Source organism: Geotrypetes seraphini, chromosome 8 (assembly GCF_902459505.1).
Source record: "Geotrypetes seraphini chromosome 8, aGeoSer1.1, whole genome shotgun sequence".
Taxonomy (NCBI): domain Eukaryota; kingdom Metazoa; phylum Chordata; class Amphibia; order Gymnophiona; family Dermophiidae; genus Geotrypetes; species Geotrypetes seraphini.
The window spans coordinates 135,104,549-135,127,176 of NC_047091.1; the positions used below are offsets into that span (position 1 = coordinate 135,104,549).

The 22,628-nt window shown below is 42.7% G+C and overlaps 1 protein-coding gene across 1 annotated transcript in view; it reads left to right on the forward strand.

Annotated features, from left to right (window-relative positions):
* PPM1F (protein phosphatase, Mg2+/Mn2+ dependent 1F) overlaps positions 1-11,990 on the forward strand; it is a 45,883-nt gene extending 33,893 nt beyond the window's left edge. Inside the window, exons 6-7 of the mRNA XM_033956875.1 lie at positions 3,138-3,231; positions 9,431-11,990. Coding sequence (XP_033812766.1) covers positions 3,138-3,231; positions 9,431-9,855 — 519 coding nt within the window. The 3' untranslated portion in view covers positions 9,856-11,990. The remainder of the gene's footprint in view (positions 1-3,137; positions 3,232-9,430) is intronic.
* Positions 11,991-22,628: the final 10,638 nt, after the last annotated feature.

The following is a 22,628-nucleotide window of genomic DNA, read 5'->3' on the forward strand; positions in this document are numbered from 1 at the left end:
ATATACCAAGCTTTACAATGGTTTGGTATAGGATCCGGTTTTATTAAAATGATTCAGATATTGTATAGCTCTCCTGGAGCAAGATTATATATTAACAATAATTTATCAAATAGATTTAACTTGCATAGGGGAGTTAGACAAGGATGCCCTCTGTCTCCTTTACTTTTTGATATTGTCCTAGAACCTTTATTAATTGCAATAAACAAAACTAGGGAGATAAAGGGAATATCATTTACCAGTTTTGAATTTAAATTATCTGCATATGCAGATGATATATTATTATATTTAAGAGAACCGGAAACTACTATTCCATGTATACTTAATTTAATAGAAAAATATGGTACTTTTTCTGGATATAAAATTAATTGGAACAAATCTGAAATTCTCCCAATTAATGTTCATTGTACCAAAGGATTATTTGATCCATATTCATTTATTTGGAAAGAAGATGGAATTAAATACTTAGGAATTATGATCAAAAATACAATTGAAGATACAGTCAAAGAGAATGAAAAACTTTTATTAAAAAAAATAACAGAAATGTGTGAGCAATGGAATCCGTTACATCTTTCTTGGTGGGGAAGAATTCAAACAATTAAAATGATGGTATTGCCTGTGGTTTGTTACCAAATGAGTATGATTCCAATATTTTTTCAGGGGTCATTTTATAAAAAACTTAACAATATTCTTACAAAATTTGTTTGGTGTGGGAAAAGACCAAGAATCGCTTTAGTATCATTACAAAGACCAATTATGGAAGGGGGGGTAAATTTTCCAAATTTTTATAGGTATCATCAAGCCTATATTTTAAGACAGGGTATGTATTGGATCCTCCCAGATCTTTTAGAAAATGTACCAGATTGGCTGTATTTAGAATGGCGGCTCCTGTTCCCTTTATATCCAGAACAGTTAATAACTATAACAATGCCTAAAAGATACAAAGACCACAGAATTTTATTTGATACTTGGAAAACATTGAGATACATCAGTAATCTGTCACCAGAACCTATTGCTAAATCTCTAAATCAATCAATATGGGTAAACTCCAGGATCAGAATTGGCGGATTTAAAATCGTCTGGAAACAATGGATAAATGCAGGAATACGAACATTGAATGATGTCATTTCAGAAGGTTCACTGCTTAGTTTTTCACAATTGCAAAATAAATTTGGATTAAATAAAACACAATATTTTAAATGGATGCAATTGAAGCAGGCCATTCAGGTAGGGTTCCCTGAATGGAAAAATCTTAATAATCAATATAGTCTACAGGTTCTATGTTTCCAGGCGGATTTTTTGGGTCACCAAGCCGCAAAATGGTACAAATTGATATACGGATTTTTAAATAAAAAAAAAGAAAACAGGTCTTAGGGATATTTGGAGTATTGAGATTGGTCAGACAATTTCTGAGTCTCAATGGCCACGATTTTGGTCCTGGAGATTAAGATCTACAAAGTCAGCATCTATGAATCAAACATGGTTGTTCTTATTACATAGAGTGTTCTGGACCCCAACGCGCCTGCAAAAGATAGATAGTACTAGATCTAATAGATGCTGGCATTGTAAATTGGAAGTAGGGACGTTAGATCATTTAATTTTTTTCTGTCCCTGTGTAAACGCATTTTGGAATTCAATTTGGCCCCAAATTAATAAGTTACTAGAGAATTATGTAGGACTCTCATATGATACCATATTATTTGGCACTGCAATGAGAACTAAGAGTCCGATTTCAGCAAATAATAACAAGCTATTATTAATATTGACAGGAGTCGCCATGCAACAAATTACTCAAAATTGGAAAGATTATACCAAATTAAATTATACGTTCTGGTGGAATTCTGTCTGTCATATTTATAAAATGGAAAAAGTATTAGCGTTACAACAAGGGAATCTTCTTAATTTCAAGAAAATTTGGCAACCATTGACTAATTATTCTAATGATTAGATTTCTTAGCACATTGATAAAAATTATATATGACTGGGGTGGGATTTGATTAATTATTGGAAACATGTTATATAAAAAGGGGGAGGGAATTATATTTTTATGTTAAAGTATAATCTTTACCATATTATATTTTAAAAGCTATGATTTAGTAATGATAGTATACTAGATATGTAATATATTAATTATATTTACTATGATTCAGATGTTGTAAGAATGGAAAATCTATAAATAAAAATTTAAAAAAAAAAAAAAAAAGCGAGTTGGGTCAGGACAGGGAAAGTAACACTAGATGCCTAAATGTGGACAAATGAATGGCAGGCACAAAATTATGGACTTAAGTTTTGGGGCCTAATATTCAGCTGAAATATCACTTAACTTGAGGTTCCTGTGCCAGGCAGTGAGCAGTACTGTCTTCTTGGTAAGTAACTGGTAAGCACCTTGGAGAAAGGGGACATTTGCTTATATATTAGCCTAGTCATTAGGGGAGTGATAAAACAGTTTGCAGAAAGAATCTGGGCTTAATAAAATTGCATGGGTGATCTGCACATAACCTTTCCTGGGGTTGAAATTGTATGATGTACACACACATAACTGTATCTGTCTTGGAGTATTTGTGCTACAGAGATATTCTAGAAGCTTCTTTAGAAAGGAACATTTAGCCCTATGTTAACCTTTATAAAATAGTTTGTTCAAACTTTTTAAAGGCCTCCTACCTAAGGAGAAGGTGGGTAGTAATAGTCTAGTGCAGGGGTGGGCAATTCTGGTCCTCAAGAGCCAGAGCCAGGTCAGGTTTTTAGGATATCCACAATGAATATGTATGAGATGGATTTGCATGCACTGCCTCCTTGAGAGGCAAATCTATCTCATGCATATATATTATGGATATCCTGAAAACCTGACCTGGCTCCGGCTCTCGTGGATTGGAATTGCCTACCCCTGATCTAGTGCTCTTTAGAAGAGTTGAGACAGGTTGACAAGTGGCAGGATCTTGTGGTATTGACATGCTTGCCTTGTCTGTGGGGGTAGAGAAGTTTACCCGTCAAGGTATTCAGCAGGAAACCAGAGAATCTGTCAGGTATGAGCATTTCCAGTATCTGATCAGTGCCAGCAGTGGCTGCTTGAGTAGGGGGGAGCATTAGACATGTCTTTCAAAAGTGTGATCCAGGTTTGACAGCATGCTGATGTATTGTAGGATGAAAGAAAGAGGATTGAGGCACTCGGTGGCTGCATTACATACATGGGGTGTTGGAGAGTGAATGGAACTCTAGCTGTCTCCAGAGCCATTGGTAAGTGATCCCTCACCAAAGATGAATGAACTTTGGAGTAGGATTTTCATATAGTTCTTGTCTTTGGTGCAAGGAATGATGGGACTTGTAGTTCGAGTTTCAAAGTGAGAAATCCAGTTATTAGCTGGAGTAAAGAACCATATCAAATCCCATTATTCCTTACCTCCCTTACATGTATTTATTTTACACTCTCTTCCCATTTTTAACTCTTTCTAATAGCAGCCCCTTATGGTAGAGGTATGATCTGGTGTTGGTTTTTTGGCCTAGGATTGGTTGATATTTGATTATTTAATTTACATCTAGAATGGATGAAGGCAAATAATCAGATCTCTGTTTACAGAACATGCTAGCATAGTTTCTTCTTCACTCTTAACCCCTCCTTATTTAATGTCCCCTCCTTCAAGAAATGCAAAAATTACTTTCTTATGCAACAGGACTGGTAGTTTTGACCATCGGGTTAAACCTTCATTAGTTCTGAGGGTTGTAAAGATCCCACTATTTGTTTTTCATGCTCCACCTCCCATCAGTCTGGGATGAGCTCCACCTACTCAGTCTTTCTCTCTACAATTGAGGAATAGGGAGCCTGCCTGTTCTGCTCAAATTTAATCTTTATTATTTTCAGGTTTTTTATTATCCGGTTGGAAACTGTCGATGCTGCAGAGGATCCTAGTCACCCCGAGGCATCTCTGTCTGCAAGAAGATACAGACTCTCGGGGATGAGGTCTGTAGCCTACAGGCACATGTCTCACATGATTCCTGTGTGGACAGTCTGCATCAATAGTTCTCTGAGCTCAGGGTCCATACCCTTGGGAACAATCTTGTCCTAGGTTCTGTCTGCATTGGGCTTGAGCGCAGACTGAACAGTTCCCGTGGTAATTTATCCAGGATTGGAGCCAACTGCATTTCTCCCCCCACGACTTCACATGGCTTCGGTGGGGTACTGAGGTCCAGTCCCACGGAGACTGGATGGGCAGTCCGAAGAAACAAGCCATCAGTTGGACTCCAGGTTTGTCTCAGGCAAAAATCCTCTCTCGCCTCTGATCTGAGGTTTCCCTGTGCAGCTCCAGCACAGCTGCATGGCACAGTGAGTAAAGCTACTGTATTTGTTGTGAGTTTTTCTCCATGGGTCATTTTAGGCGCCGGAATTGCTATTGCAACAATCATCTTGGATTCCACAATTTTATTTGAAGAGCTTACATCTGCCTCAATACCCCTTATTTTTTATAGAAAACAGCATAGATGGACTCCCCAGATGGAGATACATTGTATTCATGTCAGATTTGTGGGGAATGACTATCTGAAGGGGGTCATTCCATGTGCGGCATGTGAGGAGGGTGGGAGCTTCAGGCTTTGCCTCCCCTTCTGCTTCTGGTGGCTTAGAGGCTCAGTTGGAGCATTTTCTGGACCAGAAATTTTGGCAGGAGCTGGAGAAAGTGGACTTGGTGTCCCTGGCAAAGCATAGCTGCATGCTGGTGGACAAACACCAAATGCAAGTGCAGGAGACCCTGCCAGGACTGTCTGGGCAACCTGGGCAGTGGTTTGCTCCTGAATTCATACACATGATGTATGAAGACTTTTTAGGTTTCAAAAGCTGGGCTTTGGCGGAGGTAGTGCTATGCAGATTTCACAGAGACCCAAGCTCTGGTGGATTCAGAGGATGAAGGTTCAGAGTCCATGCCTTTAATTTCTCATTCAGGATCCTCAGCTCTTACAGATTCAGCATCTCAGCTGGGAGAGTCTGATCATGATCAGGTGGTTGCCCTGGATCTTGGTGAGGATCTGAGTGTGCAAAGGTTATTCAAACCCTCTGGCCTGCAAGGTTTGATTGCGGAGGTGCTCCAGGAGGTAAAGTTGGAGCTGCCTCAAGCCTTCATGGCTCAGTGCTCGCTCACGAGCAGCACCAAAGAACAGAGATGACAACCAGAGATTACTAAGATGTTAACAGATCACTGGAATGTTCCTGAGGGACCTTAGGGGTAATTAAGTCCGTGGCTAAGTTTTACCTGATGGATGCTGAGTTTCAGCAGTGGTTTGCTACACCTAAAGTGGATGTGCTGGTTGCACAGGTTATGTAGCACACTTCACTCCCTAATGAAGGGGGTATAGTTCTTAAGGATATATTTTGTCCTCAAAAGACAATTTGAGGCTGCTGCACTGGGTCTGAAAGCAGCAACAGTGGTGTCTTATCTGGTGAAAGATATAAGAAGACTTGAAGCGGTCCAGTGAAAGGCGACAAAGAAGGTAGGAGGTTTGAACCAAAAGCGTACAAGGAGAGACTGGAAGACCTGAATATGTATATTCTAGAGCAGTGGTTCCTAACCCTGTCCTGGAGGACCACCAAGCCAATCGAGTTTTCAGGCTAGCCCTAATGAATATGCTTGGAGCATATTTGAATGCCTGTCACCTCCATTAGGGCTAGCCTGAAAACCCGATTGGCCTAGTGGTCCTCCAAGACAGGGTTGAGAACCACTGCTCTAGTGGACAGGAGGGACAGGGGAGATATGATACAGACGTTTAAATACTTAAAAGGTATTAAAATAGAACCAAATCTTTTCTGGAGAAAGGAAAATGGTAACACGAGAGGAAATAATTTGAGGTTGCGCGGTGGTAGACTTAGGAGTAATATTAGGAAATTCTTTTTCACAGAGAGTGTGGTGGATGCGTGGAATGCCCTACTGAGGGAGATGGTGGTGAAGAAAACAGTGACAGAATGCAAAAGAGCATGGAGCAAACACAGAGGATCTCTAATCAGAACACGAAGGGTATAATTTGGAAGAACTAAGGCTGGTACTGGGCAGACTTGTTCGGTTTGTGTCCTGTATATGGCTATTCGGCTTAAGATAGGCCGGGGAGGGCTTTGATGGGAACTCCAGTAATTTGGAATGATCTAGATTGGCTGGAGTGAGCATTACAAATCCATGATTAAGTTCAATTGTCTTTGTTCATTAATATTTCTGGGTGATAAGACCATAGAAGTCAGCCCAGTAATGTGCTTAGGTTCCAACTACTGGAGTTTCTGAACCCATTTTTAAAAGAATTCGATTCTGCTTTTTCTTAAGAATTATGTTTCCCCTACCTATTGTATTCCTTTTTTGTTCTTTCTTTCCTATCAGTAATGTAGTTCTACCCTAATTCCTTTTGTTCCTGTTTTTTGTTTTGTCCTGTTATGAGTCTGTGTTTATTTTTTGTTTTTAGCCTTGTTACTTATATTATGTAATCCCTTTTAATGTTCTGCAAACCACTAAGAAGTTTGGATTTGGCGGTATAACAAATTTTAATAAACTTGGAAATTTGGAGAAAGTGGTCCAGCTCTTACAGACGGTGGGCTGGGTAATCAACTTCATGAAGATTTGATTGATCCCTGGAATACCTGGGAATCCATTTTGAGATGGCGTAGAACAGGGTCTTCCTTCTGGAAGCACGCAAAATGAAGCTCATGAGGCAAATTCGGGAGATTCGTGGCCTGCCGTCCCCACAGCTTGGCAGTATCTTCAACTGCTGGGATCCATGCTGGCCACAATAGATGTGATTCCCTGGGCAAGAGCGCAGGAGTTGATCCTCGCAAGGTGGTCTCTGCAAATGAATACCCTGGACCTCCCGCTGCCATGGTGGGGCAAGGCATGGAGCAGCCTGGACTGGTGGCAGGAGCCACAGTCCTTGAACAGAGGAATACTGCTATGCATCTCCCAGTGGACAGTTCTGACAACAGATGCCATTCTATTTGACTGGGGAGTGCATTATAAAGGACATCCGCAGCAAGGGCAGTGGTCCACATCTCAGAGGAAATGGATCAAATGCATGGCGTTGAGAGTAATAACAGCTCTGCGAGCCCTGGGCAGTGCCCTAGAAGGGCAGTTCGAGACTTCTCAGACAATGCAACCATGTAGTCTTATGTAAACAAGCAGTGAGACACCAAGAGTGCACTGCTGAGCTTAGAAGCTTGCCTGTTCCTTTGGTGGGCAGAAGCCCATTTCTTGGCAATCTCGGCAGCTCACATAGCCAGGGTGGACAATGTGCAGGCCGACTTCCCAGGGAGTGATCTCTCAGAGGGCCTTTGACTGCATTGTCAGATGATAGGGGCCCCCGATGTTTGACCTCATGGCCTCAGCATCCAACAAAAAGGTGACTCGTTTCTTCAGCCGAAGTGTTGGGCTAGACAATGTAATCCAAACCTGGACTGCGGAGGAGCACCCATATGTGTTCCTCCCCATGGGCAATGATAGGCAAGTGTTTCAGTGGGTTAGAACATATCCAGGTCAAGTGATCCTTTTAGCTCCAGATTGGTCGAGACAACCATGCTACGCAGACTTAATATGTCTGCAGAAGGAAGAAGCTCTCAGGCTTTCTTGTCGTGCAAATCTTCTCTCACAGGGTCCCATTGCCCTAGAGATGGTTAAGACAGTCTTCTTAGTGGCTATGACGTCAGCGAGAAGAGTGTCGGAGCTGCAGGCTCTATCCTGCAGAGAATTCTTTCTTTGCATCTTGGAGTGTAGCGTCTCAGTTTGAATGGTCCCTTCCTATTGAAGGTCATGTCCAGTTTTCACATAAACCAGGAATTGTGACTCCCAGCCTTCACACCTAACAGGAATGAAGAAAGCAGATAGGATGTTGAAAATTCTGGATGTGCAACGAATTTTGATTCGTTACTTGGAGGTAACCAACAAGTTCATCTGTCTGATCACCTTTTTGCGCTTACGAATGCAGCACATCAGGGGAGATCGGCATCTAAAGTGACCATTTCCAGGTGGATCAGGATGGCCATATCTTCTGCTTATATTGGCAGTGGAAAGCAGTCTCCAGTGGAAGTGAATGTGCATTCCACTCACAGTGTTGCATCCTCTTGGACAGAATCTTGAGGAGTCTCACCTGTAGAAATTTGCAGGATGGCCACTTGGTCCAATCTCCACACATGGTTCAGTAACTAAAGTGTACCGGATATTGTCACGCCGACAATTGCGTGCAGGGTGTATGTGCGCCGCCAGTCCCGCCACTTTAAACTGGTAATGTTACCTCTGTGAGGGGGGTATGGGGGGATGCCCCCAGTACATGTAGAAGTCCTCAGGCTCCCGTGGGGGGGGGGGGTTTGGAGGGGTGAATCCCTCAAAGTACACTTAAAACTTCTGTTTTCTGTTGAGTTTTCGGAGTTTGGGAGTTTTTCAGTGTCATGGGGGATTCTCCCCCCTCCAATGGGAGTGCGAGGACTCGTACATGTCAAAGCGCTAACATAACGGGTTTAAAGCGGTGGGACCGGCGGCGCACATTAGTCCTGTGCGCGATTGTCAGCATGTCTTTGTTGGAGCGCTTTTGTCCTGCGCTCAGTTGACGGGTCACCCTACACTTTCACTAAATTTTACAGGGTGGATGTGGTCCTTAGTACTGGCAGCAGTTTCATCTGTCCCACCCTAGGAACCAGGGACTGCTCTGAAATGGTCAAGACTACAAGGAAAGATATTAGGTTCTTACCTTGCTAATTTTATTTCTTGTAAACAGGAATGGTAGTCTTGATGCTCGCTCTGTCAGATATGCTAGCCTGCTTTCAGCTTCAGACATGCCTACATGCCTGTTTAGTCAGATGTCTTGTTTCTATTGCCTACCTGGTAGGGTCAGAAAAGAAGCTCATAAGAGTTACAGAACTTTTGGTGCAGAAGGCACATAGGTAGGTGGTTCCTTTTTATTACCCCCTTGTTTGTTTCATTTAGTTTTGGTTAAGTAGTATTGTTCTTTATTGTTTGCATTTTGAGCAGAACAGATTAGGGAGTTTCCTGCACCCCTCTCTTCTGTTTGCATTCTAGGACTGTCTAGAAGCTTTGGTACCTGAGTGAGTGGAGCTCATCCCAGAGTGATGGAAGGTGGAGCATGAAAATGGGCTCTCTACAACCCTCGCAACTAATGAGGGTTTTACCCAATGGTCATGATTACTAGTCCCATTTACAAGAAAGTTAGCAAGGTAAGAGCCTAATCTTTCCATATTTTGTTACTTATTGTGAAGTTAAACAATCTACAAAACAGAAATTAAATTAAATTTCTAACATAGTCAATTTAATTTTATATTAAAACCATTTTTTAAAAGCCAAAATAACCCAAACAGAATCTCCCATAGTACAATCAGACTAATATAGTGAAACTGATCTCATATCAGACAGTTAAAACAGAAAAACCACTGTTGTCTTATTGCATCTCTCTCTGTCTCCTGTATAAGGTGATATTGATCAGAAGCCCTATATTTCAGCTGTGGCTGATGGGGCTTCCTTCCGGCTGATGGGTTGTGAGGACTATCTGGTCTTGGCCTGTGATGGTTTCTTTGATTCTGTGAAAACATGGATGGTGGCAGAACTGGTTCTGGAGTACTTAAGGGAGAATGGAGGAGATGGCGCCAGGACTGCAGAGAGACTGGTTGCTGCAGCCAAAGAGGGAGGATCCAGTGACAACATTACTGTTATGGTAGTGTTCTTCAGGGACCCTCAGACCATCTTGGTTGAAAGTCTGGCTGCTGCTGCTGGGAGCTACAGAACTGTTGGTCACTCTGAGGATTCACTGTTCAATTTCTTCAGCTCGAAAGAAGAGGAGCAGGGCACAAATCATATGAACATCGAGGAAAATCATGACAAAATAGAAGAGAAATGAGGGCTGTAGATCCACCCTAAAGATTAGCTCACCTCTGTGGAGGACAACTCAATTCCTGCCCTTTGGACTCTGACAGTAGGACAGATCATGTAATCCAGTTGTGGATAGTCTTGTTTTCAACATATGTGGCCTTGAAGTTTCCAAGACTGGAGGTTCTGAAAATGAGCTCTTAAATTGTGGATGATTTTCATCCCACACACCCCTTCCCGCCTCTGACCAGTGTTCCTAATGTTAGCATATTGATCCCAAGAGAGAAAATTGATACTTCTCCTATTTTAGGATGTATAGGATTGTCCCTGTCCATGGTATCAGAATCCACAAGCTTTACCATTGGGATAAAAATTAATTTTGTTTAAGAGAGAAAACAAGAAAATATGCATTTAGTTGAATTGGATATAAAGTTATAGGCTTCTATAAGATCCAGAATATGAAAGTGTTGTATTAAGAAAACATGCGGAAGGAGCTCTCTGCACAGTCTTTGTTACAGGACCACGTGAGGGAGCCCTCTGCATGGTCTCTGCTCTTTAATATAATGTGCTTGATAATATCTGAAAACCAGGAGGAGCCAGAAATCTAGAGAGTATTCTATTTGAATACACTTTATTAAAGTTGACTGCTAAATGTCATCTCATCTGGATTTCCCAAGTTTTAAAATGAGTGAAATTAAAAACTCATAAAAATATTATAGAATGCATAGATCAAATGTGTTGTGCAAAGGAGGATTACAGCCTAGTATTTGCTTGGAGAATCCAAACGGAATCCCTACAACTGAGAATCTTAACTGGCTTAAATATTAAAAAGGCCAGAATGCCTCCCTTCAAAAAAAAGTGTAAGGAGAGACCAGAGAGAGCTTGTTCCTCTTTTATTTAGCAGGAATTGTGACACACAGACTGAGTTTGTAGATGAGCGGAACATTCCTGCTGCCTGTCATGAAAAGGCAGAGTGCCTTTCAAGTTCTTGCAGATGAAAAATGCAGAGCGGTAGTCCAAGCCACACGCTGCCAGTAAGGGTGGGAGATTCCTTTTTTGTCTAGGAGAGTAACTTATGATCTGTCCCAGCTGCTGTCTCCTTGAGGATATTATGGAACTGTTTGTACAGGAATGGCTGATTAATTGGGCCCTCCTTCCTACCAAATGTGTTTCAGATTAATTATTTCAGTATTATTGTATCCAGCTTTAAGTTTTGCTACAAGTTACACAGTTTGAAAAACCATTTCAGTGTTACTGGATTGTAATCAGCACTGTATGTAAACTTTTCATCTTTGTGATTTTTCTTTTTATAATTATATATGTAATAGGTCATTTAAATGCCTTATCCAGGGGGATGGGGTGTACTCCTCAGGGCTGTGGTAAACACTGGAATGTGGCATGAAATGTCTTTCTATGTAAGATACATTATGGGTTGTGTTGTCTTTTGCAAAGCTGTGTATACTGTTATAAGTCCCCCCCCCTATTAGTTCAGGGGACATCAGAAATATGCTATATCACAGGTTACTAGTGCCCCTCTCCCTCCTGCATGGCAGCTGCTTGTCTGGCTGCCTTCTTTTTTAGTGAGTTGAGTTCAGGTGTTCTCATTCTCCACAATAACTGCATTTTGTTGTATTGTTCCACTTCCCTCCCCCTCAGAAACAGATATTGACCCAGCCTGAATGCTGTGAGGTGGGTAGTGACAAGAGAGAAAGCTGGTCAAAATAAACTCTAGGGTCTTATGGCAGAGGGTTTCAGTAGCTTAGACAGAACAGGACTTTTTGCAGCCCTGATCCCAAGAGATTTTTCTTCAAAGGTTATGCTGTCCATGGGCTTCTCCAAATCACATGTCCCCTTTTCTTCCATCCGCAAAGAATCCAGCCTGGCTGCAGAGACTGAGAATATATTTTCCTTGGGATTTCTTCAGACCTGCTAGACAAGCATCCTATCCTTTTAGACTTTGTTTGGTGACAAGGGAAGGCAGACAGGTAGAATCCATTCTGGGAGAAAAGACCTCACAGAGCAACAGAAGAGATCCATTTCAGTTTTTAACATTTGTATTTCAGTTATAGTCGCAACAAGTAGTAAACCTCATCCTTTGACAACTAAAACCATTTAACTGTCAGCTCATTGTTTTAAGCTGTTTGTACCATTGGACACAGCCATGTTCAGAACAATGTCCAGATTACATGTGTTGGGTTCTATAGTTTTGTCATTTGACAGCATTACTAATATGAGCCAATCAGACCTGTAAGTAAGACATGGCTACTTCCACCACAGGTTCGGCAGACTTGCCAGGGTAGTAAGTTAAGAACGTAAGATAAGAATTGCCATATTGGAATACACTGAAGGTCCATCAAGCCAAGGATCCTATTTCCAACAGTGGCCAGTCCAGGGCCCAAATGCTCAAAGGTCTGGTGCTAAAGCCAACAGAAATATAGCTCTCCAATGTTTGAATCAAATGGTATTTAAATTATATGCCTGCTATGAGACAGAAAGCAAGGGGGAGGAATGTGCCTGGATTATGCATACATGAGTTTTGTAGTGAGTGCAGCTCTTGTGCACATGTCCAGGCAAGACTGGAAGTGCAAGCACACATTCACACCATTCTTTTCACAAAAATTGTTTTCATTTGAAAGGCCTCATATTTAAGTGCAGAAAACCAGTGCTGATGTGTGCTTGCATTTTGTTTTGCTTGGATTTGTACATGTTTGTTTCTCACTAAAAGCGCTTATAGTTTGCATAGGCTTCTTAAAACCCAGCAGTTTAAAGTGAGAAATTCTGAAAAAAAAATCCTCAATGCCACTTCAAAGCTGGCAATAAGTTTCCACTGCTAAGTGCAGCATTTGTTTCTGCACTGTTCTCTGAGCATTGGGAGAGAATACCAAATGACCTTAGTAATATCTGTTTGAGTACATTTAAATACAATTTGTGACCATCTTTGGTGTGCACAGTGTTTTCCATGCTAGAGCCCTCTGAACTTTCTGAGCACATTAATGTGCACATTAGTCCAACGCTAATTGCCTCTAACACCAACATTAGGCTTTGAGCATCGGTCCCCATGTCACAAGTATCTGGCAAGATCCCAAAAAAGCAAAAAAGATTTGATGTTGCTTATCCTAGTTAAAAGCAGTAGAATTTCCCAAATCAATCTTTAAAATGGCTTATCAACTTAGTCATTATTTCAGGAAATTTTTTAAGTAAAATCAAACAGTTTTAATTGCTACCCTGTTTCCCCGTAAATAAGACCTAGCATGATTTCAGAGTCGGTCTTAATATAAGCCCTACCCCAAAAATAAGCCCTAGTTGAAGCGCTGGATTCGCTGGCAGCAGCGCTTCCCTCTGCCTCCCAGCCGAACCCCCACTGACCTTTCCATCTCTCCCTCCCATCCAAACCCCGCCGACCACAAGACCAACGTACCTTCTTCCGAACAGCAGCAATCTAAACAGGCTGCTTCGTGGCCTTCCTCTGCCGCATCACTGATAATGTCATCAGCGATGCGGCACACAGAACGCTCCAGTGGGAGAAGGCTGCGAATACTGCCGTTTGGAAGAAGGTATGTCAGTTTTGTGGTCGGTGGGGTTTGGATGGGGGGGGAGAGATGGAAGGGTCAGCAGGAGTGCGGCAGGGGGGATGGGAGGAAGGGAGGGATAGAAGCCATGCAAGGGTTCTGCACAGGGGGATGGGAGAGAAGGATAGAAAGATGCTGCAGAGGGAAGGCACAAGGGGATGGGTGAGAGGGGAGGAAAGATGCTGCACATGTGAGGGAGAGAAAGAAAAGAGGAAGAATTGGGGTGGAAGAGAGGAAGGGAGAGATGATTATTGTATGAAAAAAATAAGACCTACTCCAAAAATAAGACCTAGTGCGTTTTTTGGGCCCAAAATGAATAATATAAGACAGTGTCTTATTTTCAGGGAAACACAGTAGTGGTGGCTTACTGTTCATCATGCATGCTTCTTGGATACCTTGCAATATATAGCAAGAATACAAATGGAAGTGTTAAAGTGGAATTTAGTATCAGGATCAGTGAACGAGACTGTGAGGATGATTGCTGTGGCTATTTACAGTGATTGTAAAGATTCTGATGAAAGGAATTCAATGCCAGGAACTGATGTGTCTGATAGAACAGGAAAGGGAGAATGGCACATAGTGCTTGGACTGTTGGCTGTCATGTTTGCTTCTGTTAATTAAAGGTCATTAATGTATTAGAGTTGATATCACTGAGTGATAGTTGGGATAATTAGGATAAAGCTGCTTTGCTGAATTCTCTACTGAACAGTGTTTATCTCAGAAATCATTAGTGACCGTCAATATGTTCTTCCTGCATTCAGATGGCTGAGGGATTACACAGGAGTTTAGTATGGCTGAGAAGCCTAGATATACCAGACTACCTTTAACCTTTTGAAGAGATGCCTTTTCAGTCCTCTTTTGCTAGGAAAAGTGCCTTAATGATAAGCCAAGGACCCAGTTAATGCAGATTTGCAGATTGGAGGAGAGTGGGTAGATAAGACCTCACTAAAGAAAAGTATTACAAACATGTCTGTGTATTTCTATGTTAAAATGTATTTATGCTTTTGATGTATTTGCTTTAATATTGAACTGTACTTTGTACATGAAGAAAATAAATTTGTATTTTTGACTTTTAAAGTGTTTTCTCTATATTGTGTATGTTATTTACTGGCATGGTGGTATTGTCTCATTGACTAGGGAACATGTGGTGTGTCTCTTATGTTCTTGTAATCTTGTCAAAGGTGTGTAGAGGTGGTTTGGAAGGAGATAGTAACTGCGTGGGGAGATTCTAGGGACCTTTGTTATTACAGTTCAGTGTTCTCCCTAGCATCTTTTAGCCAGGTACTCTGCCCAGCTAATTTAGGTGAGCACCCAACTGTCTTCCTCAAATGATACGCTTCCCTCTCAGCGTCCTCCGGATTCCCCTCTAGTCTCACTGTCTCACCTTTAAAACATTTCCCCCTCAGCGTCCTCCGGATTTCTCCCTAGTCTCACCTTTAAAGCTAATTACGGCAGCCTGCAGAGCGAACTTAGCAGGCTGCCGTCAGTCTCCATAGCACGTTCCCTCTGCCGCGGTCCCGCACCTGATATTAGAGGAGGGGGCAGGACCGTGGCAGAGGGAACGTGCTGCAGAGGCCATTGACAACCTGCTAGGTTCGCTCTGCAGGCTGCCGTAATTAGCTTTAAAGGTTGGTCCTCCATAAATGGCGGTCACAGTGTGGAAGATGACCTCTCTCGCTGGGTGCAGGAAGCAGCAAAGGTAAGAACCCCCACCTGTTGCGAGGGGCCCGGCGGGATGGGGATTGCCATAGAGACGCAGGATCTGGACATCGGGGGTGGGGACAGAAAAGGATTTTGAGGAGCAGCAGGAAAGCAGGAGAGTGAAGATAGGGCAGATGCTGAACTAGAGGGGGTAGAGAGGGGAAAAACCCTGAACTGAGGGGAGAGAGATGCCAGGCCCTGGGGAGAGGGAAGACAAAGAGAGTGAGAGAGACAGAAAGACCTCGATCAAAGGTGGAAGGACTCAAAATGTTAGCAAAAGGAAGATAGAGAGAGGGAGAAACCTGAAAAAAAGGGGAGGCAGAAGAGAGGAGGGCAGATGTTGGACTTGGGGGTATATAGAAGGAAGAGAGAGAGAGAGGTGGAAAGATTCTGGACCAGGGAAAGAAGGAGAGAGAGCACGGCCAAGAAAGACCCGGAAGAAAGGAGAACTAATGCTGGGACATGGGGGTGGGGGTGGGGGTGTAAGCAGAAGAAAGACGCTGGACTATGGGAGGTGCAGACAGAAGAGACAGAGGGGGAGAAATCCTGAGGAAGAAAAGAGGGATGCTAAATCATAACAGAGGAGGGAGAGAGAGGGAGACATGTTGCCAATAGGGGTGGAGGAGAGAGGAAGAAAAGTTGAACTCATGGAGGGGATGTTGAACTCAAAGAGAGTTGAACTCAAAGAGAGATGTTGGTTGGGGAGGGGAATGAGGTCTGGAGGAGAGGAAGCATGCAGGAGGCAGAAAGAGAGGAAATGTTAGATGCACAGTCAGAAGGAAGTCCAACCAGAAAAAAATAAAATCACCAGACAACAAAGATAGGAAAAATGATTTTATTTCAATTTAGTGATCGAAATGTCAGTTTTGAGAATTTATAATCTGCTATCTATATTTTGCACTATATTTGTCTATTTTTCTATAGTTGTTACTGAGGTGACATTGCATATTTTAAAGTCATCTGCCTTGACCTCTTTGAAAAATAAAACAAATATAAATGATAATTATTAACATTTTCTCTGCATACATTGTGCTTTGTGGTTTTGTTTTGTTTTTAATTTTCTGGTTACCATTATGAATTAATAAGATTATATTGTGTGTACATGAAAAATGAATGGAAGAAATTGCATTACAATTAGTACTGTTATAATGGGGGTGGGGTACTCGGTTGATATTTGTTAGACTTAGGGGAGGTACTTGGCTTGAAGAAGTTAAGAAACATTGGTCTAGGTCCGTGGTAGGCAAACTAGTCAAAAGAGCCAAAATCAGCAGTAGAACGATTAAGATTTTTTTTGAGAGCCATACCCCCGTGCCCGACTGACACCCCACTTGCCCATAAGTAGTCGAAATTGATTCGTGACAGAGCCTAGAGAATGACACGGGGAAAAAAATTTGTCCCTGTGAGATTGGTCCCCATCCCCCAAACCACATGATCCCATCCACACAAGCCTCAAATAGTTTTATACTGAACTTATTATATTAAAGTATAAAAAGAAACAACATTCTGTACAATTGTTAATTTATAAATCAGCGTCTTCTCCCCACTTTCTCGTCTCCGTTTCCCTTCAGCATCCTCAGCCCTCTCTCTCCACTTCCCTTCAGCGCACGCACATAAAAACAACAAGCAATTTTATATCATTTTCATTCTTAGAAATTAAAGTCTAAATAATGCCAGTCACATAACAAAACATGATTTTACAAAAATAATTCCCTGCACAGTCAAGCCTGCAAGGATTACTAGATGTCTTTCAGCAGCTCCCCTCCCCCTTACTTTCATGGCCAAGTCAAAATGATCTACCAACAATAAAATGTTTAAAAACACAAAGTACACTGTACGCAGAGAAAATGTTAATTATTATTTATATTCCACAGGTTTTCAAAGAGGTCAAGGCAGATGACTTTATGCAATGTCACCTCAGTAACAACTATACAAAAATAGACAAATATACCCCCTCCCTTTTTACTAAACCGCGATAACGGTTTTTAGTGCAGGGAGCTGCGCTGAATGCCCTGCACTGCTCTCGATGCTCATAGGCTCCCTGCGCTAAAAACCGCTATTGCAGTTTAGTAAAATGGGGCCATAGTGTAAAATATAGACAGCAGATATAAATTCTCAAAATGGACACATTTTGATCACTAATTTGAAAATAAAATCATTTTTCCTACCTTTGTTTGGTAATTTCATCAGTCTCTGGTTGCACTTTATTCTTCTGACTGTGCATCCAATATTTTGTCCCTTCTTTCAGCCTCCTGTATGCTTCCTCTCCTCCGGACCTCATTCCCTCCCCCAACTTTTTCTTTCTTTCACCCTGCCCCCTTCTTTCTTTCTCTCTCCGTGCCCCCTTTTTTTTGTATGTATGTCTGTCTTTCTCTCTCTCTCTCAGTGCCCCATTTCTTTCTTTCTTTCTCCCTGCCCTCCCCAAAGCCACTGCTATTGGGGAACATGCTGTCACTGCCGCCATCGAGGAAGAGGCCACCGCCAAGTTCTGAGCACTCCCTGTTTCCCTTCCCTGCTGGGCCGACCAACTTTCGCCACACGACGTCAATTCTAAAGTCGGAGAGGAAGTTCCGGGCCAGACAGGCAGCGATTGGCTGGCCCAGAACATCCTCTCAGACGTCAGAATTAACGTTGGGTGGCGAGAGTTGGTCGGCCCTGTGGGAAAGGGAAGCAGGGAGAGCTCAGAACGTGGCACCAAACCTGTTCCCCGATGGCAGCCTATTCCCCAATGGTGGTGGCTTGGGGGAAGGCAGTGAAAAAGGAAGGGAAGCAGGTTGGGCATCCCTGCTCTAGACGAGCCGCACTCAAGTGGCTAAAGAGCCGTAGATTACCGACCACTAGTCTAGGTGACTATGGAGTTCACTCAGTAAGGGTCCCTTTTACAAAGACACAGTAGCGATTCTCCCATGGTTAATGCACCAAAGTCCATTCAATTCCTGTGGGCTTCAGTGCATTTGCTGTGGCAGAATTGCTTTCACAGCTTTGAATAAGGAGCCCTAAGGCAGGAACTACTGTCTCTCTGCTATTTCTTAAAAAAACAGATTGCTGGGGATGCAAAGCATTAACTGATTCAACATGAATTTGAAGTTAGTTGAATACCACTCTCTCAAGTACGGTAGTTTTGAAAGAAATGGAAAATTTGATACTGGCCAGTAGTTATTTGGAATAAGAGGATCTGCATTACTTTTTTTTCAAGGGTGGCTTACAAGTAAATGCTACTGGAACGCAGTCTTTTTTTTTTTTTTTTTTCAATTAACTTTATTAACAATTGCAAAGGGAACATACAACCAGGAGCAGAGTAAGCATAAAAACAGATCAGCCAGAAAAACAGCACTTGAAAACTATAACAGCAAAAAGTGCACCGTACAAGAACCCAATGGGAGTATGTCCTTCACAATTGACATTTTGAAATATCAAATCCCCCAATCAAATCCACCCATACCTCAAGCATGCGGCATCAAATCCCAACTAACAGACAACAAACACTCCACAAACTTACCTCCAGACAGCCAACCACCCAAATACTCACACCCGCACACACGTGGGGCTGTTGCTCTCTTTTGTTCTTTTTGTTTTTGCTTTTCCAAAGGGTGGTTTAACTGGTGTGTGGAACACAGTCTTAAGTGTCAAACCTTAAAAAAGAAAGTCATATTGAGCATTGGAAAATAATAACAATTAACTAATAATAATAGTGCACATTTAATTTTCCCCACCACCAAATTTTCCCATCCTGCCCCACCCGGCTAGTTTTTCATGTCACCTGGCTGGAAAAAATTTCTGAGAACTCCGACAGTTGTTTATGGAAGGGATTTTCATCCCAGTCCTTGGGACATTAAGCCAGTCTGTTTTAAGGATATCCACAATGAATATGCATGAGATTCGCATTCAATGAAAGCAATGCATGCAAATTTATCTCATGCATATTCATTGTGGGTATCTTGAAAATCTGGCTAGTTGTGTCCTGAGAACAGGGTTAAGAAACCCTATTTAAGATAATTGTTTGTATTAAGGCCCTGTTATATCTCATGAAGGAGGCATACCAAGTACCAATTAAGGGTCCCTTTTACAGAAGTGTGCAAGGCTGTTAATGCAATTTAGTGTGTGATGATAACCAACATAAAAACGCAGTACCCACATTTGCAGTATTTCTGTCATTACCACATACTAAACTATGCATTAACATATTTTGCTAAGGGGTGTAACTAGGTGTGGCACAGACAGAGAACAGGTGTTAAAAGGTTTCAGCAGTTAATGTGCTACACATACCACATGCTGAGAAGTGCACAGATAGCACAGGACCACTAAGGGCATGCGCACACCCTGACAGTAGTGACAGGAGAAGCAGCCTCCTGTCACTGCTGTCAGGGCTCAGCCCAGCCCAGCCCAGATCTCTCTTCCCCGCTCCCGAACTCTCCTGCTCTCTGCCGCCATTCCCTGCAGTGCAAGCCTGTGGTTTTAAAGCGGGCCTGCACTGCGGGTAACAGCGGCAGAGAGCAGGAGAGTCCGGGAGCAGGGAAGAGAAATCGGGCATCGCTGCCTGCTCTCTGCTGCCCTGAAGCTATGCCCCGAATCTCTCCTGCCCTTCCTGCACTGGGAGCCCGTGGTTTTAACCCGCTGATTGTCTATTGCTTTGACCTACCTTAGGCTCAAGGTAGGAGCCTGAGCCAATCAGGGCCTTAGGCCCTGCCCCATGCATCGCATCATGCGCTGGGGCAGGCCCTAAGGCCTCAGAGTCGTCGCTGGAGTCATTGGAGCAGGAGGGGTTAAGCATCCTTCCTGCTCCGTTAAAGGTACGGGGAGGGGGGGTGGCAAGGGGGCTTGGAATGGATATGGGGTGTCTGGGGGGGGTGGCAGGAGGGAGTTGGCATTCCTCCTGCAGTTTGTTTATGGGTGGGTGGGCCTGGCCCAGCCTGGTGGCATGACTTTTGATTTTGAAACAGGGAGGGAGGTGGTCGGGCCCGGCCAGACAAGATCAGGGGGGTAACATGGCAGGAGGGAATAGGCAACCCTCCTGCCTTTTGTGGGGCATCGACGCGGGGGTGGGGGGCATAGCGACTTTTTTAAAAAACTTTTTCTTTTTTTTAACTTTTTTGACAGGCCTGGCCTTTCTTTTTTATTCATATTTTTTTTTATGGGGCAAATATTTTGCGTGTGTAACACACGCAAAATATCTGTGCCATGGAAAAAAAAATGAATAAAAAAGACAGGCAGGCCTGTCAAAAAGCCTGCAGACCTGACAGTAACTCAGTTACCGTCAGGTCCGCAGCAGTCGGGTTTGCCAATAGTAAAACCCGACTCAAAATAGCCAAGCAATTGTTAGTGAATCAATTCCTTGGCTATTTTGCATGGGACAATCGGATTGCTACATGGGTTAGTGAATTGGGTCGGAGGGAAATCTGGTCGCTAAGGGGTCGCAAATCGATTGGTACACGATCGGTTTGCTTAGTGAATTTGGGCCTAAGTGGTTTTGTGTTAACTGTTCTGGCATGACCTGTATTGAAAAATGGCAGGGAATACCCACAATAGGTTCCCAGTTAAATTTGCAGCTATCACATGGTAAAATCCTGTGTTAAGCCATGGTAATTGTGCTATACCTTGGTTTAGTAAAAGGGACTCTAAATAAATAAAACTTAGGGCTCTTTTACTAAACTGCATTAGTTCTAGCCATGTAGCGCGGGGTTAGTGCACGCTAATCGTGCGCTAAAAACGCTAGCGCACCTTAGTAAAAGGAGCCCTTAGTATTAATGTTTGCCTCACCACTGTGAAAGGCATTTTGACTCAATTCATAGTTATTCAGAGTGTGCAAGCAGATAGCAATGTTTCAGTAATTATTAAAAAAATAAAGAAGATAATTTATGTATAGCAGATGCTTTCTATTTTCTCATATGCTTTTCATCTACATAGTCACCTACACACACTCATTTCTCCAGTCTAGGAAATGGAGTCTAAATATATACCTTACAATTTTTAAAATAATATTTCAGTTATAAAAGAGGTGGAAAAGCTAAGCATGGCATATGATTAAAAAAAAAAAAAAAAAAACCAAAACACTGGACATTTCAGATCCAGAGATTAGGATAGAAGTAAGGCTGAAAGGGAACAACTCTCGGAGTCGTATAAAGAAGTATTCTTTCATAGGCTCAGGATGAATGTGAGAAAGAACGTGAAAAATGTTTAGAACTGGAATACTGCATCCCAGTTAGTGGGACATCTGCTCAGGCCTGTACTGAGCTATAATTATGCCCTGTGCAGCTCGCCCACTGGCATCTCCCTACCCCACCATCACCAATGAGAAGACACAGTGGGCTGGAAGCAGATTTTGTACTCCTTCATATTTGTGCCATGCAACCATTCTGCTTGCACAACCCTTGGTATTGTGCTGCCTACCCTGCTGTAATATTACAGATCCCAGTGCAGTCCTCTCTGTGTTAATCATCTGTGATCCCATAATCACAGCTACAGAAAGCACTTGACTTCTGGAGGTGCAGGAAAATGATGTCTCTATGGAAAACCTGGTCAAAGTTACAAGCCCCCAGTTTGCGAAGCTCTGCTTAGTGCATGATAGCTATCATGCTGGCTAAGCCAGTGGTTCTCAAACCTCGTCCTGGGGATACCCCAGCCAGCCAGGTTTTCAGGATATTCACAATGAATATTCATGAGAGAAGATTTGCATGCAGTGGAGATAAGATATGTAAATCTCTCATGAATATTCATTATGCATATCCTGGGGAGCCTCTAGGACCAGGTTTGGGAACCATTGGGCTAAGCAATGAAATTGTTAATTCTGCTGGTTCTAACACAGAGGTGGCCAGCCTCAGTCCTTGAGGGCTGCAGCCTAGTCAGGTGTATAGGATTGCCCTAGCGCATAGGCCTGAGATTTATTTGAACATAAGATCATAAGCAAAGCCTCAGCTGGGTCAGACCTGAGGTCCATCGTGCCCAGCAGTCCGCTCACACGGTGGTCCAACAGGTCCAGGACCTGTGCAGTAATCCTCTATTTATACCCCTCTTCCTATTCCTCTATCTATATCCCTCTATTCCCTTTTTCAGCAGGAAATTGTCCAATCCTTTCTTGAACCCCAGTACTGTACTCTGCCCTATTATGTCCTCTGGAAGCGCATTCCAGGTGTCTACCACACGTTGGGTAAAGAAAAACTTCCTAGAATTTGTTTTGAATCTGTCCCCTTTCAACTTTTCCGAATGCCCTCTCGTTCTTTTATTATTCGAAAGTTTGAAGAATCTGTCCCTCTCTACTCTCTCTATGCCCTTCATGATCTTGTAAGTCTCTATCATATCCCCTCTAAGTCTCCTCTTCTCCAGGGAAAAGAGACCCAGTTTCTCCAATCTCTCAACGTATGAAAGGTTTTCCATCCCTCTTATCAGACATGTCGCTCTTCTGAACTCTCTCGAGTAACACCATGTCCTTCTTTAAGGTACGAGGACCAATACTGGACGCAGTACTCTAGATGCGGACGCACCATTGCCCGCATATTCATTGCTTACAAAAAAACAGAAGAAGCTTACTCATATATGAATT